Source organism: Bubalus kerabau, chromosome 19 (genome assembly GCF_029407905.1).
Source record: "Bubalus kerabau isolate K-KA32 ecotype Philippines breed swamp buffalo chromosome 19, PCC_UOA_SB_1v2, whole genome shotgun sequence".
NCBI lineage: Eukaryota > Metazoa > Chordata > Mammalia > Artiodactyla > Bovidae > Bubalus > Bubalus kerabau.
The window spans coordinates 32,041,563-32,058,953 of NC_073642.1; the positions used below are offsets into that span (position 1 = coordinate 32,041,563).

Sequence of the window (17,391 nt, forward strand, 5' to 3'; positions counted from 1 at the left end):
TTTGTCCTGACACGTCAGGCGTTGCTAAGCCACTGGGAGCATCATGATAGGGATGCGCTGTGTGAACAGATGGGGGTTGGATGCCACTCTCACTCTGGGTGTGAACTGGCTTCAGCAGAGACCCCAGGGACAGCGGGCCTGCTGGGGGCAGCCTCTGGGGCCTGGAGACAAGTCTCAGGGACTCATGGGCTGTCCTCAAGTTTGGAAGCAAACAGAAAAATTCTGATTTCTCTCGTCTGCATGATTCCTACAGCAGCTAGAGAACATCTGGAGGTTGGGACATTGTGGGTGGAAAGGAACTTGGAGAATTGAGACATGGAGAGTTCTAGAACATAGTGGCAGAAGAGGCATGTGACCGAGATTTCTGAAGGGTCTGGAAGGGCTGGGTTCTGAGAGGTGTGAGAAGAGTGTGAAAGGCAGAGGCCAAGGTCAGGTCAAGAGTTGATCCTGAGACTTCCCAAGAGCCCAGAGAACTGCCAGAGGAGGGGTCTGTGGGGCTGCTGCTGGCTGGGAACTCTCCAGGTTCTCCAACCCAGAGTCCAGGGGCTCTCCTCTGGGTCTCAATGGGTATCATTTATAAATAAGTAGGATTGACTGTGAGCAACTGGCCTCAGAACAGCAGTGACTTAAAATAGAAGCCTGTTCCTCTCACATGAGAGCCTGCAGGTGGGCAGTCCAGGGTCAGCAGGGAGCATCCATAGTCACGGTCCCCTGTTCCTCCTGTTTTGTTGCTTTGCTGCAAAGAGCCTACTTTCCAAAGTCATCCCCACGGTCCAAGATGGCTGCGTCCATGCCTGCTCTCACATCCTCATTTCAGCCAATAGAAAGACGGAAGAAAGGAATAAGATAAAGAGTCAAAAGGAAAGCCCCAGCTGCCTTTTCTTTTTATACATCTTTACTGAGATACAGTTACATACCATAAGACTCACCCATTTAAAATGCACAACTCAATGGTTTTTAGTACATTCATAGAATTGTGCAAACATCACCAAAATTTAGTTTGGAGCACTTAAAAAATCACTTCAAAAAGAAACCCATTAGCCTCACTCTCCATTCCCCTCCAGCCTTAAGCAATTACTAATCTACTTTCCATCTCTATAGATTTGTTTCTTCTGAGCATTTCATTTAAATGATATGATATGTAGTCCATTGTATCTGCCTTCTTTCACTTAATGGTTTCAAGATTGATCCATGTTGTGGCGTGTGTACACACGTGCTAAGTTGCTTCAGTCACGTCTGACTCTTTTGTGGCCCTGTGGACTGTAGCCCGCCAGGCTTCTCTGTCCATTGGATTCTCCAGGCAAGAATACTGAAGTGGGTTGCCACTTCCTTCTCCAGGGGATCTTCCTGACCCAGGGATCACACCCACATCTCTTTTGTTTCCTGCATTGGCAGGTGGGTTCTTTACCACTAGCACCACCCGGAGAGCCCAAGCATGCATCAGGACTTCATTCCTTTTTCTTGTGAAATGGTGACTGCAGCCATGAGATTAAAAGATGCTTGCTCCTTGGAAGAAAAGCTATGACCAACCTAGACAGCATATTAAAAAAGCAGAGACAATACTTTGCCAACAAAGGTCCGTCTAGTCAAAGCTATGGTTTTTCCAGTAGTCATGTATGGATGTGAGAGTTGGACTAAAGAAAGCTGAGCGCAGAAGAATTGATGCTTTTGAACTGTGGTGTTGGAGAAGACTCTTGAGAGCCCCTTGGACTGCAAGGAGATCCAACAAGTCCATCCTAAAGGAGATCAGTCCTGAATATTCTTTGGAAGGACTGATGCTGAAGCTGAAACTCCAATACCTTAGGCTACCTGATGCGAAGAATTGACTTATTTGGAAAGACCCTGATGCTGGGAAAGATTGAGGGGAGGAGGAGAAGGGGACGACAGAGGGATGAGATGGTTGGATGGCATCACCGATGTGATGGACTTGAGTTTGAGTAGGCTCCTGGAGTTGGTGATGGACAGGGAAGCCTAGCGTGCTGCAGTCCATGGGGTTGCAAAGAGTCGGACGCGGCTAGGCCGCTGGGCTGAGCTGCAGCGCTCCATTGCACAGATGAGCCACATTTTTTGTGTCCATCTGTCAGCCGATGGACACTTAGGTTGTTGCCACTTTGGGCTGCTGTGGACACTTCTGTTCGAGTTTTTGTGTGGACATATGTTTTAATTTTTCTTAGATTCCTAGGAATGGAATTACTGGGCCATGTGGTCACTCTTTGTTGAATATTTTGAAGAACTGCTGTTTTCCAGAGCAGCTGCCCCATTTTACATTCCCACTGGCAGTGTGGGAAGGTTCTAATATCTCCACTTCCTCATCAACCCCAGCTGCCTTTTAAGAAAGGCTTCTGGAAGCTGCTTCATGACACCTGCGCTTATATTCCCATTGTCCAGGAGGTAGTCTCATGGCTGCTCACAGCTACAAAGGAGACTGGAAAATATAGTCCTCATACCAGGCAGCCATGCATACAGCCAGAATTACAGAAAATCCCATGGACAGAGGAGCCTGGTGGGCTGCAGTCCATGGGGTTGTTAAGAGTCAGACACAAGTGAGCAACTGAGCATGTATGCAGAATGTCACTATGGAAAAGGAGGAAAATGGGTCTCTTGGTCACAATGGCTTAGGGTTCTAGCCCTCTTATACTTTCTGGGTGCTGTTGGTACCTAGGTACCACGCCTGCCACTGCACTGCTGATCTTCTGGGAACCACACCTGGGCCTGAACCTGCTGCTAGCTGGATACTGGGACTGGCCCTTCCCCTCCCAGCCCTGCCACTGCCAAGCTCTTCATGGGGCTGTCTCTGTCTTGCAGCCTACGTCCTGCCGGTGAAGGTGGAGATGGAGATGGTCATCCAGCAGTATGAGAAGGCCAAGGCCATCCAAGACGAGCAGCTGGAGAGACTGACGCAGATCTGTCAGGAGCAAGGGGTAATGCAAGGCCACTCTCAGTTCTGCCTGTGTCCGTCCCAGGCAGAGAACACTAGGGGTGCCTAAAGCCCCCCACCCAAGGGTGTCAGAGCTGCAGGGGCACTGTGGTCAGCGAGCTCCTCTGGCCCCTTCACAGACACATGGGGAGCCCAAGGCCCAGCGTCAGGAGACGTGTCTCTAAGGTCACTTGTGCCCAGCCAGGCCTGGACTCAGCCCCAATTCCCAGGCCAGGCTTCATTTCATCTTGCTGTGGTGACCAGTCAGCTCTCCAGCCTGAACCGGCTGAGTCACCTTCTCAGTTATCAGGATCTTCTGGGCACCATGGTCTCTGAAAGGTGAGGGGAATCAGATTCTGTGTGCAGAGCTTGCCAGGCATCGCGGTGGGCCAGTTGCCACCCAGGACCCCCAGACCCACCAGAGAGGCATCAGCAGCGCCCTCTGCCCTCTGGGAACCAAGAAAAAGACTCTGAGAGAGGGAGGGGCCCTGTGAGGCTGTGCTGAGGCGGTTGGGTGGGCTGGGGATGGGCAGCTGGGCCCGGAAGAGGGTCTGCCTAGGATTCCAGGCCTCACTCAAGGCCCATCTCTCCCCTCCACCCTCCGTCCTCTGCACGGCTAACCAGAGGTAGTTTGGCCTTCATCCTGATGAGAGGGAGGAAACCTGGGGTGTTAGCAGCAGCGGCAGGGGGGTCTGCGCAGGTTTGAATTTTAGTTTATAATTTGGCCGTGCCTGGTCTTAGTCGTGGCTTGCGGGATCTAGTTCCCTGACCAGGAATTAAAGCCGCCTACCCTGCATTGGGAGCAGAATCTTAACCACTGGATCACCAGGGAAGTCCCCAGATTTGAATTTTTGGTGGATCTTTCTTGCCACCATTGGAGGACAGATGGGAGAGGCAGGAGTGGAGATGGGCATGAAGCCTGGAAGAGGCTGTAGAACCACCAAGGGGAGCAGGGTCTGGGGTCAGGGACACCTTGAGCCTCATCCAGGACCTGGCCAGAGCATGGTCAGGCAGCTCCCAGTCTGCTGTCTGATAGGAAAACGAATGCCCTGCTCAGCCACACGTGGCCACATGAAAGCCCTGCATCTGCTCTTCATAAACGCATGGCCTCCCAGGCCACAGAGAGCGAGCTGGCCCCACGAGCCTCAAGTTAACAGCCCATGTGCCGCGTGGCTGAGGGGAAGCCCTGACGGCAGCCCACCTCCCCTGCTTTCCACCACGACCCCGTCCTGAGCCCCCGGGGACCCCACGTTCCTGCTGTCCTGGTTCACATCACCCGCTCCATGTGGCCTCCTTCCCGGGGGTCTGGGCCGGAGCGAGACTCCCTTGGACTCCGCACAGGAAAGAGCCCATAAATAAAGACAGATTCCCTCTAGGTAGTGACATCTGGAAAAGAGATGAACAGAAACAAACCGTTTTAATTTAAAAAACACCTGAAGCCTGTCATCTGAGTTAAGACAGCAAAAAAGGGCCAGACGGGCTGGAATCCCAGGGGGCTGCCAGGAGGGCGGGAGGGGCTGGCTAGAGCCGTAACTGGGTTCTCCCCTCTCCCAGAGCTCGGCCCTGCCCTCTCCACAGGGTGGAGCAGACAGACACTTCATTTTCAACTGGATTGTAAGACCGGGCTTGAGACTTGACTGGGCAACAAATGCCTTTAAAGAAATATGAGTGCTGGCTCATGGGATATCAGGGGTGGCCAGATCCTTTGAGAAGAAAGTGCTTGGAATAGTTAAGTTGTTACGGACAGACCTGAGTGCAAAGCCTGCTTGGCTACTTGTGGTTTTGGACACCAGTGAGACCTCTGTGGACTTTGGGCTAGTAATCTGGGAAAGATAGCTGTGGGATTGTTTAGCCTAAAGCCCGGCATCTGATAAATAGTGACTCTATGAGAACTAACCCCTGTTTCCCCCGACGCACCCATTTTACAGGTAAGAAAATTGAGGAGTGGTGACTTGCCTGAGAGCACACAGCTAAGTGAGGGTTTTTAGAGCCAGGAGTAGATCCAGCTGTCCTAACTGAATGCCCTTCTTCCCCAGCCCACCTTGCTCAGGTTCTTGTTCCATGACATTTTTCTACCCAGGTCACTTCTCAGGGCTTGGTGAAAACCTTGATCAGGGTGAGCACCAGGGTGATTTAAAATCATGGCCTGAGGACAACCCTTCTTTTGCAGGCACAGACCTGGCTCCCCTCATCTCCCTCAACAGCTTCCAGACTCTCTTGCTGCTGTCCCCACTCCCGCCCCCGCCCCATCCCAGGCCGTTCTGTTCATCTTGGTCGAAAACTCTCTCTCTCTCCTGGCTGGAATTCTTAGGGTTCAATGAAGCAATTTCCAAACTAAATTCATGTATTCTACCCAAGAAACTGAAATTTATCCAAAGTTCCAATGAAATGTGTGGCATCACTTTGCATTCACCTTGCTCTCTCCCTGGCATGTATTTGTGTAACTATTTGCCAGCTCTTATTTCTCAGAACAGTTTTAGATGTATAGAAACATTGGGACAGTAGCAGAGTTCCCACATGCGCTTGGCATACCCCGATTCCCCTCTGTTAACATCTTACCTTAACGTCATGCATTTCTCACAATTAATGCACCAACACTGATGCTTTATTATCAAGGTCCGCACATCGTTCCGATTCAGTTTTTATCGAATGTCCTTGATCTGTTCCAGGATCCCGTCCAGGTTACTGTATGCCAATGAGTCATCATGTCTCCTGGGGCTCCCCTTGGCTCTGAAAGTCCCTCAGACCTCTCTTGTTTGTGGGGGCCTTGACAGTTTGGGAGAGCTGGTCAGGCGTTTTATAGCATGTCTCTCTGTTGGGTTTTGACTCATGTTTTTCTCATGATTTGACTGGAGTTCTGGGAGTTTGGGAGGGAGACCGCAGAGATCCTGTGCCCTTCTCGTCCCATCATATCAAAGGTGACACTGTCACTCTGACGTCACCGTGGGTGTTCACTCTGATGTCACCATGGGCTTTCATTCTGACGTCACCATGGGCGTTCACCCTGAACACCTGGCTGAGGTCAGGTGTGTCACGACTCTCACGGGTCAAGTGACTCTTTTTAAAATTCGTCTTCACTTTTTAAGAAAGCTTAAATTGCTTCTTCCGGTGACCCTGTGAAGACTCTGGGTGACATGGTTTGCCAGCTTCTTGCATGAACAGCTTGTACGTTTTATCCTCTGCGCCCCATGGCAGCCCATTTCTTACCACGTGGCCACACCCCAGGTGGCCCGGAACCTCCTTGTGTTAAAGACGAGGGGCCCCTGGATTTGGCAGACGGGGGAATCTGAGGCCAGTGAGGGATGAGGATGGAAGAGGGGCATCTTATGGCTCTTTCTGGTCCTTGCCCCCTGGACCACACTGGCCCTCTGGTCTTCCCAGGGAGACAGGATTCAGAGCTGCCCTCAGTCCCACGTCTGTCTGGGCCACTGGGCTACCTCACCCTTAGCAGATTCCTACGAGGAGCCCAGAGGGGCCGAGTGGTGGGGGAGCGACAGGGGTGCACTCTGTTGGCCGGCCTCACCTTTCTCCAGCCTCAGCTGGCCTTCTGCAGTTTTCCTCCAGACGGCTCATTACTGTGATGGAAGCATGTCCCCTCAGACCCCTGCATTCAACAATCCTTTGGCTGGAAGGTCATTCCCATTCACTTTTCTTTTGCTCTCTCTGTGGATTCTGCTCTCTGCCTGTATGTCCACCCAGAACTTTGTTGGGCATCCATCTGTACACCAATCTGTACACTCATGGATTCCAGAGGAGGGGTGCTGGTGCCCATCCTTCAGAGAGATGGTGTGCACTTTTTGTCCGTCTCTGTAAATGGCTGCTTCAGAAATCAAAGGTATTTTCGAAGCAGGGGTTAAATCAGCGCAATGATATATTCTTCCTATTCGTCACATGAAACCACCTCTGAGGTTTTAGTGTATCCCTGCCCGGCCCCCTTGCTCTAATTCCGAAACATATTTTGAGGTCCCCGTTGTACCTACTCTTTGCGCTCTAAGCCTTGCAACAACTTTTGGCCCCCAATAATACAATCCAGCTCAGAGCCCTGTGGAAGGAAGTTTCTCTTCCCTGCTGGGCCCCGTGGGACGAGCTAAGTTCTACTTCCTCAGCACCATCCACCCTGAGATCACTGGCAAGAGACCCAAGGAGGTGGGGCTCAGTCTAGGGTGACTTGGGGCCCAGCCTGCAAGGCAGCCAGTGGACCTCAGTGAACCCCTTAGGACAGCCTCAGACCTGGGGCAAGCGGCAGGCTCTGAAAGAAGAGTCCTGTGTGAGGGCAGCTTGCAGGGTGGGGGGCCATCCTCTCACCCAGGGAGTCAGCAAGAGGAATTCCGACCTCAGCTACATGGATCACCCTCTTCACCCCTGGACCTCAGGATCCTCACCGGAGAAATGGAGGAAACAAGGCTTGTGTCACAAGGATGCTGTGAAGTTCAGATTAATTCAAGTAATGTAGAAAGTCTGGTCCACTGAAGTCTCTCAGTAAATGAGAGAGAGAGAATAAAAACAGTACTAAATCGTTTATAATGGTGACTGTTCACAAATGCACTGCCACATGTCTTAGCTCATCTTGACTTTGATGGTCGGAGTTGGCAGGCTTGGTATTATTAATCCTTTTATAGATGGAAAGACTGAGGCTGAGAGAGACTGCGGCTCGCCCAGGGTCTCACTGTTTGTCATGGAAGGAAGGGCCGGGATGGAACTCCGGGCTCCGTGTGCATTTTCCTACACCACAAACGGGGCATCTGTACAAGTCTGTTAGAATGAGTAACACCATCTGCTCCATCACATAGATCCAGACATCCAGTGGCCCAAGGAGGAGCGTACTTGTCCCGCCGCCCACCCCAGTGCAGCCCAGTGCAGCGACACTGGGTGGGGTGGGGGTTCAGGGACAGTGTCACAAGTCCCTCTGGCCTCCAGGCTCTTCCACGTCATGGCTCCTTCTTATTCTGAGCGTCTGGAGTTTTCTCTCTTTAGCCAGGGGGTAAGAAAGGGAGGGTATCGAACTGCACATAGACAATTTTTACTGCCTGGGCCTGAAAGCAGTAACCTTTGTGCTGGTGACCTGGTGACCTTGCTTCTGCTCGCATTTGATGGTGGACTCAGTTACACATTCATACCTAAGGTGCCAGGTCCCAACACGTGTAGACTGTGCGCCTACCGAGAACAGTTACCTGCGTAGCCGCCTAGTAGGCCCACGATGTTCCCTAGCTCCGTTCCCCCCTTCCCAATAGCAAGAGGGGCAGTCACAATGATCAGTCCTCCCTGGATGATGCAGGTCCCCCTGTGTCCTGAAGAAACAGGGTGATAATCTGGACCCTAAGGGACAGGCATTCGCGGTGGAAGCAGGGGAAGGCTGCAGAGGCCTCGCCCCTGTCCTTCGAGGGCCAGCACATTCAGAGTAGCAGGAAAGGGGTTCTCTCCTTGTTCTGTGGGTAGCGTTTGTGGCTGGCTCATTCCAGAGAAGCCCCCTCTTTTCTTATAGAGGCAAAAGCTCCCCCCAGCTCAGCACAATAGTCTTTGTTACCTGGATTATTCAAGATCTCCAACCATGAGAAGGAAAGTTGTTTTTTTTCAAACATGGGAAGTGATTTGTAAAACAGCCGATAGCTTTAATGACAAGCCTATTTAGCTGATAAAATTAGCCATCAGAGGAATAACTTATGTTATCCTTTTGCCATAATTTAAATTTATGGCCAACTACCAGTCATCTTCACAGTGGATGGAAAGGGGCCAAGGTCGGATTCAGCGTCACCCTGCTCCTAAATCATTAGTTTGCAACTGTCTCCTGAGTTTTATTGTTACCAACAATGGCGAAACTAATGGAAATAAACATTGGATGCCATCCCAATAGCAGATGGGTTTGAAGGCAGGGCAGTCTATGCAGACAGCCCTAATAGGATGGAAGAAAATTATTGCTATTGCATTAGATACCATCGAGCTTCTGGCCAAAGTGTGCATTGATCAGGCCAAGGCCATGTCAGTTGTACTCCACAAACCAGACCATTAAAGGCAGAGATGCGCTGGGTGTGCCTGCCCTGCCGCCCCGGGGGTCTGGCCCCACCTGGGCATGCATTAAAAGCCCACCCCAGTGGAAGGGGCCTGACTCACTCCAGTAATGCACGCTGAGGGCTTCCCTGTGGATCCCAGCTGATTTGGTCAGGTTCTCTGATTAGAAATACTTAGCTCATGATGTGCATTAGGAAGGGCGGTGACTGCACTCTCATTCTTCCTAAGTCACACAATGGTCCTTTTTTCCCCACTGGACCAGCTTGCCATTGGGAAATTTGCTTCATTTTGTCTTCAAAGCTTCTGTGCTTCCTCTCCCAGCGGCCCAGGCCCACGTGCTATGGGCGTTTCTCCTTACCTGCAGTTTGATTCCAGGGCATTGGGGTTTTTATATTTATCCTCCTTGAGATTCTTCTGAGTTCCTTGAATTTGTGGGTTGGTGTTTTTCCTTAGATTTGCAAAGGTTTGGGCCATCATTTTTTCTCCTTTTTAATGTTTATTTATTTGACTGTGCCTGATCTTAATTGCAGCACGTGGGATTTTGAGTTGCGGCATGTGGGCTCTAGTTCCCTGACCAAAGAATGAACCCAGGCCCCCTGCATTGGGAGTGTGGAGTCTTAGCCACTGGACCACCAGGGAAGTCCCTCCATGATCTCTTTATTTATTGCTTCGGTCTCACCCTATCCTTTTTCTCCTCTGGAACTCTAATTGCATGTTAGACTTTCTGATCGTGCCTTACTTCTTTCTTATACTCTAATGTCTTCCCCCATTCTCTCTCTTTTTTCTTTTTCTGACTGTAAGTTGTAATATTTTTTTTTTTATAGATCTATCCTCAGGTTCAACATCCCTGTCGTCTACTGTGTCCAGTCTGCTGTTAAACGCATGCAACTGAGGACTCAATTTCAGATATTGTATATTAAGGTTCTAAAAATTTCATTTAATTCTTTTTATAGGTCTGTTTCTCCACTGAAATGTTACATCCATTTTATCCATCTTTCCCCCTCCCCTCTCTAACATATTAATCACAGTTGTTTCAAAGCCTTTGTCTGTTAATTCAAATATTTAAATAGGTCAGCTTCTGTGCAGATTCTAAGCAGCTTCTAACTGCTTTATGACTTGATGATCACTTTTTTCTACTTGTTTTCATGAAGAGTGATTCTTATTGTCTGTGGAATGCATTGTTGATGCATTTTAGATGTTCTGGGTTATGTTATCTTTCTCTGTAAAGAGTTGGCTCTCTGCAGTTGGGCATTTGTATGAGAGCAGGGGGCTGCCCAGGTGGTTCAGTGGTAAAGAACCTGCCTGCAATGCAGGAGACACAAGAGACATGGGTTCAAACCCTGGGCCTGCAAGATCCTCTGGAGAAGGGAATGGCAACCCACTCCAGTATTCTTGCCTGGAAAATCCCATGAACAGAGGAGCCTGGTGGGCTACAGTCCACAGGGTCGCAAGGAGTCGGACATGACTGAGCACACACAGCGCTCAGCAGGAGCACAGGATGGTGCTGAAGATGCACCCAGAGTTAACTGGCACTTGCAAATTTCCCCTCACAGTTAGAATCCCAGAGCCAGCACAGAGCTTATTATAGACCAGAATTCAGCTGCTCTGTTAGCCTATTGAACATACAGTGAAAATGAGGCCCAAAGAGGAAAAGAGGCTTAACCAAAGTCAGAGTGAGGCAGGGGAAGGGGGTGACAGAGGACAAGATGGTTGGGTGGCATCACCGACTCAGTGGACATGAGTCTGAGCAAGCTCTGGGGGATGGTGAAGGACAGGGAGGCCTGGCGTGCTGCAGTCCATGGGGTCGCAGAGTCGGACACGACTGAGCGGCTGAAAAACTACAACAGAGTGAGGGAGGGTGATGGGCCACGATCTCAGGCACCTGCCTCCAGCTCTAGCTGTTTCCCCACATTGGAGCCTCCTTCCCTTTCCTGACCCCTGTCACCATTAAGCTCCTCATATTCTGTTGGGTTGAGTTACTTCCATCTCTCCCATAAGGCTTCAAGTTCCCTGACCAAGGTCTGTGGGGCTGGAAGCCAGAGGCATGAGTTCTGGGCCCAACATTGCTTCTGATGCACCACGTGGTCTGAGTCTTTACCCCATCCTGTCCCCTGGCACAAATGCCTCCTTCCCATCTCAGGGCCTCAGCTCTCCCATCTGACTAATGAGGCCCTGACATCCTAGGACCCCTTGACAACTCTTCATCAACTGGGGAGGCACACGTGGCCATGTTCAGGAATGGGGATCAGGATCCGGGCTCTGAGGGTCCCAGCTAGAACATCTGGACAGCCCCCTGGGCTGTCATGGCCAGTGGCCAGAGCTGAGAGCCCATGCAGCCCATCTGCAGTGGCTCCTCTATGAGGGGGTCAGTCATTCCTCCTCAGGGCAAGCACTCAGAGCATCCAGCCACCCACACTCTCTGGGTAAGCAGCTTGTAATAACCTGTCCCCAAAGCAGGTGGCCCTCTCCCTCATCTGCATTCTAATCATGCCCATGCTGATACTGCTGCTGCCGCCGCTAAGGCGCTTCAGTCGTGTCTGACTCTGTGCGACCCCACAGACGGCAGCCCACCAGGCTCCCCCGTCCCTGGGATTCTCCAGGCAAGAACACTGGAGTGGGTTGCCATTTCCTTCTCCAATGCATGAAAGTGAAACGTGAAAGTGAAGTCGCTCAGTCGTGTCCGACTCTTAGCGACCCCATGGACTGCGGCCCACCAGGCTCCTCCGTCCATGGGATTTTCCAGGCAAGAGTGCTGGAGTGGGGTGCCGTTGCCTTGTCCGATGCTGACACTGTCACCTCCTAAGCCATTCTCATCTCCTCCTCACTGTCTCGACTCGAGTCCAGATTCTGGTCGCCCCTGGCCTGGACTGCGGCAGTAGCCTCCCAGCTCCTAGTCCCACGTCTGTCCTGGCTTATGTCTGTCCAGTTCATTCTCCACTCTGCTTTCAGCACAGTCCTTTCAAAATGCTCCGCTGAATCACCACCCCACCACCCCACCACCCCACCTTTCTGTTTAAAAGCTTTCAGTGGTTCCCTGTTGCTCTTTAAATAAGGGCTGAAGTCCTTAGAACCTCTTACCGTGGCTCCAAGGCTGTGTGCCCGGTGTGGCCCCTGCAGACCTCCTCACCGCTCTGTCCTCCCAGTCTCTGCCTCCTGGACGCACCTCCTCTACCACAGGTGCCACCCAGAGCTAGCTTTTAGGACTCTCCTAAGAGATTTGTTCCTTGCGCAGCAGATAGCCCCTATCACTGGGACCAGCCAGGACTCACAGGGAGAGGCATTTTCATTCTAGCATACATAACAGAATTTTAACATCACCCTCACCATGCTTTACCTGACTTCTTAGTGAATGGATGAATAAATGAATTACTAGAACTACCGTGCACTTGGGGTGCGTGTTTTTAGCTCAAAACCTATTTCATTGTGCATGCCTATGTCTGCATATATGGGCTTGGGGCTGGGCAAGCTCTGGCCTCTGGCTGTCTGGCCTGAATTCCAGTGGGACACCCATGGGCAGCTCTGTATCAATTACAAGTTATCAATAATGCATCTGTTCAGAGTGGCCTTGGAGGCCATTAGCTAGGACTGCCAGCCCTGACGAGCGGCCTTGGAGAAAGCAGGCTGGGTATGCCCATGGGAAGTTCAGATCAGCTGGGGCTGGAGGGGCTCCTAGCCCCAGCAGAGCTAAGGAGAGTTGCCTAATGGGTCCTCCATGACATCTGAGACCTGCTGCGAGAAGGGTGGCTCCAGTCCGCTCCCTCTGGACAGACTACCCTGTTACAAGCCAGCCTTGCTTTCTTACTTTCTGAGACCAGTGGCGCCATCTGAGTACTGGGTTGTTAAGATCCAGGTCTGAGCCTAGTCTGAGATGAGAGTTAGAGCCTTGTGTGTGATCAGGTTGGGCTGTCAGTTCGTGACTTGGGTCAGGGCTCAGTGTGTGACCAGACTTGGGGCTCACTCTGTGAGCAAGATCAGGGCTCAGTGTTGGGGCTCAGGCTTTGTCTCAGCTTTGGGTCAGGATCAGGACCCAGTTTGTGGCTGGTGTTAGGACTCAGCCTGAAACCACAGAATTGGGCAAAACTGGCTAGTTTCACACATTCGTGTATGGATTCACTCAGCAGTACTTATTGAGGGCCTCTGTGTACCAGGCAACAAGACAGATAAGACCCACAAGACCCCTGCTCTTGCAGAGATTATCTTCTGTACTTGACTCTCATGTAGATTATATTCTGCATGCCTGCTCTAACAGACTGCCAGGGTGGCAGTGGGGTGCTGGGGTGCTCACTGGCTCCTGAGAGCCAGTTGTGCTCATTTCTTCCCTGTTCTGTATAATGTTGTGTTGGTAGTTTGGAACTGGCCATGGTGGATTTACCAGAGATTAGCATGCACTGTAAATCAGGCCTCTTTTTATTTTAAATCCTGCACACCACTGCAGCTGAGAGAGGAAAACCCATAGACAGTTTTTGAAGAAAATGGTGGAGTGACCACATGTGTTTATCTTATCTCCTTCCCCAAACTCCACTAAGATGGTGGTAAAGAAAAAAAAGAAAAAACAAATAAAAATTGAGAAATCCTTTAAGTCCTGTCCATCAGGACAGAGAGGAGAGAGAGATTTCTGTGGATTTGCAGGAAGTGGAGCGTGAGCAAGAAAGCAGTAACTGGTCTTGAAGAGAGGAGGATCTATAACTAAGGGACTGTGTGAAGAGGTGGCTAGTGAAGGAAAGGGGCTAATTCCCCCTCGGAACCCTGGAGAGTTTGGAAGGAAGGGGTGAGTGTGAGTGGAGAGGGGTGGGCTAAAAGTCTGTACACATGCTATCTGAACCCTCCAGGTCCCCTTGCAAATCCTGCGCAGTCAGGAGATCATGCCCCCCCATCACACAAGAGGCAAGCAGTTCAGCCTCTGGAGAAACTGACCCAGAGGGCTCTGCGAGTGAACACTGGGTGAGGTGCACCCCGGGAATTTGGTAAATGTCCTTTCATCTCGTGGCTGGACCCTCAGCCCCATTTCCCTGCTCTGCTCTCAGCACACAGGTGGGCCCGAGGCGTGTCCTCAGGCAGGAGGCTGATGACGTCTGCCCAGACCTAAGTGGTCCTAGAGACAAACCCTGTGAACACTGCCACTGGGAAGTTGTCCCAACGTCAGTTTGCCGCCCAGCCACTCTAGTGTTAGTGACTCCTTGAGTTGTGTTTCACTTTCATCAAAGGAAAAATAATGAAGCATTAAAATAAATAAAACAACCAGAAGGTGCTAAGTGCAATGTAGAGAATTCAAACAGGGTAAAGGGATGGAGTGCCTGGGCTAGGGGTCCGGGAACACCTCCCCGGAGGCAGGGGCAGCCATGTGATGCAGGACCAGAGGTCACTGGGGAAGTGATCCTGAGACCAACACAGGCTTAGAGTGTTTAAGGAGTTTTGATAAGGTGTGTGTCCCAGTGAGAGGTAAAGGGAGAAAGAATGAGACGAAGTGGGCTAAATAAACAGAGCCAAAACACACACCTGCTCTGTAAGTCAAGGGTAAAAAGCTTGGGTTTTCTCCCACCCAAAGGGAGACATGACAAGGGGGTGACATGATCTGATCTGGGCTTATGAGAACCCCTCTGGCCTCTGTTGGAGGATGGATGGTAGAGGATGTGGGGCTGCAATCATCCAGGTGAGCGCTGGCTGTGGAGGTGCGGGAGGTGGGTACACTTGGGGTAGCCCTTCGGGAGCTGGGCTTGAGGACACAGTGGATGGCAAGGATAATGGAAAGCAAGGAAGGAGATTACATTTTTGGACCCAGCTCAAATGAGATGAAAGCGCCTGAGGAGCAGCTGTGAGGACAGTGAACAGCGTTTGTGATGCCTGTGACCCAATTCTGTTGCTGTCAGGCAGGCAGCTGGAGGTGTGACCTGACATTGCAGGGAGGGGCCAAGGCTGGAGGTTGAAATTGTGAGCAAGCAGGTAATCTCCTAGGTAGGGAGCTAACCCCCAGCTTCAGGTCTTTGGGGGTTTGACTGGAGATTGTGGGGTTGTGCAAAAGCGATGCAATGTGTGTTTGGAACACTAGGTGGCAGTGAAGACTCTCCTTCCTCCCGAGTCCGCAGTCAGGCCATTCAGCGTCAGACCCAAAATTTGCCTTCGCCCAGATGACCCAGGAAAGCCCCAGAGTGTGAACAGCCATCTCAGCCACAACCCCAGGAGGCATCTGAAAGCCTCTCTAGGAAACTTTCCCCAACAACAAGAATTTAAACCAAAATAAAAATGTATGACGCCTTTTACAAAGCCTTTATGAAGAGCTCTGTGGGGTGATAACCCCCATTTTACAGAGACAGAAACCACGGCCACATGGCCGTAAAGCCACAGGGTTGGGACCAGAGCCAGTCCTGTCTGAGCAGCGCTCAGAACACCTCCGAGAAGGATGTGGGCGTCGCTGCCAGACAAGTGGGTCAGGCACCGCCCAGCGAGCACACGACGCCACGATGGGCTTCCCTGGCAGGTTACCACTGGCCCTGGATATTGTGGGGTTTCCAGTCCTCCGCTAAACATCGGTGTAAGACACCTGAATAAGGTTCTTATTTTGGGGGTCACACATTTAGACAAGTAACTAGAACAGGATTCAAGTGCGATGTTCCCCGACTCCTCCTGTGATGTTTTTTTGTTGTTGTTTTCGTTTTGCAAACCACCATTGTGTTCCTCTTACGGCCATCTTATCCTCACTATGGGGCCAGACGACACAGTATCAGAGATGGGACACGGGGACATGTTTTATTATTTGGAAAAGCCTCCATAAACGTCAGGGACTCATGCCATTAGTGTCGTGGGAGATTTATAAAGAAACGCCCCCTCCAGCCTTTGGAGGCTCAGCGCCTTCCTCCCCGCTCCCCTAAAAGGAAAGAGCCCAGACGTCTGGCAGGGCCCGGGTCCCCGTGCCGCCCACCGCCCACCGCCCCTCTCCTTCTTGCAGTTTGAGATCCGGCAGCTGCGGGCGCACCTGGCACAGCAGGACTTGGACCTGGCGGCAGAGCGCGAGGCGGCGCTTCAGGCCCCGCACGTGCTCAGCCAGCCGCGCAGCCGCTACAAGGTGGTGGAGGCCGGCACGTGGGCCGAGGAGACGGCGGCCGAGAGCGTTGTGGAGGAGCTGCAGCCCGCGCAAGGTGAGTCCGCTGGCGCCTCCCCAGCCCCGCCGTGGAGAGCTCCCTCTCAGCCCCCGGGCTCTGCGCACAGCCACAGCGTCCGGGAGCTGGAGCATGTCTCCTGATGGGTCTGTGTCCCGATGTCGGCCCACCATTTTGGTGGGGGGGGGGGGGAACCCTAGTTAATTGCTCCCCGGGACTGCCTTTCTCAGCCTCGGAGACAGCGTTCAGTCAACCTACCTTGACGCGACTTCGACATGACCTCAGTGGCCTGTAGGCATCTTGCCTGCTTTGAGTGTATCACCTCCCCATTCCTTGCGGCAGCTTGCAGGAGACTTTCCTACTTTATGGGTGACGGAACTGAGCCCCAGAAAAGTCGTCCAAAGGTGCCGAGCTAGGTTTCCAGTCCAGGTCTGGGGCCAGAATAGCCCAGAACCTAAGCCTTGAAGATGGTGGTAGATTTATGGGCCGGTGATGTTGGTGGCGATGGGGGCCTCGGCAGTACCCTAGGGCAGACTTCTCTCTAGGGAACACCAACTGTGTCGCCTTGCAGTGGGGACTTAACCTTTCTGGGTCTTGGTTTCACTAGCTGTCAAATGGGAACAGTGCTGAGCCTTCCTCACAGGTTCATGTGAGGCCACAGGAAGCAGGTGGAAGTGGCTTTCAGAATTGCAAAGTAGTCCTGCAAATGTCAGGTGGTGGTATTTTGTGATTGGGGTGGAAATTCCACTCCGTGGTGATGCGGCTGTCAGGTTTGGGCCTTTGTGGGGTGTGGGGAGGCTGTGTTCTGACGGGCTCAGGCCAGGACTTGGCTCCCAGCTCAGGGGGCACAGGGGCCAGCAGGGGAGATCTGAAGCCTTGTTAGAGACCCAGGGGGCCCCAGGAGCCTGGACGCAGGTTCCCCTCCCCAGGCACCCTTGCTGCTCTGGTCTGACTCTACCCTGCCCTGACTTGCCCCTGAAAGTGCTGTTGCTAAAATGATGGGTATGGGATTCCTTCACTTTACCAAGATTTTTTTTTTTAATATTGACTTCCCCTAATAATTCAGAATACATTTCTGCTGCTGCCAAGTCGCTTCAGTCGTGTCCGACTCTGTGCGACCCCACAGACAGCAGTGCACCAGGCTCTGCCGTCCCTGGGATTTTTCTAGGACCACCTTTTTGACCTAAAGGTAAGGGAACTACCCAGATGCCTCCAAGAGAAGCTTTTTACAGTGTGATTTCATTCCATCCTCACACCTCTTTTTTCTCATATGGAGGGAGAAACTCAGGCTCAAAGAAATCAAGAGAACTTCATGGGGTCATGTGGAAAGGGAGGTGCTGGACTGGGCTAACTGCAGCTTGATCTAGGGCCCTC

General features: G+C 51.8%; 1 protein-coding gene across 4 annotated transcripts in view; it reads left to right on the forward strand.

The window, feature by feature from the left end:
* The window catches only part of TMEM266 (transmembrane protein 266), a 125,072-nt gene that overhangs the window by 94,332 nt on the left and 13,349 nt on the right, over positions 1 to 17,391 (forward strand). For all 4 annotated transcript variants that reach the window (XM_055555960.1, XM_055555959.1, XM_055555961.1 and 1 more), the window contains 2 exons: positions 2,806 to 2,921; positions 15,867 to 16,056. In XM_055555960.1, the coding sequence (XP_055411935.1) occupies positions 2,806 to 2,921; positions 15,867 to 16,056 (306 nt within the window). The remainder of the gene's footprint in view (positions 1 to 2,805; positions 2,922 to 15,866; positions 16,057 to 17,391) is intronic.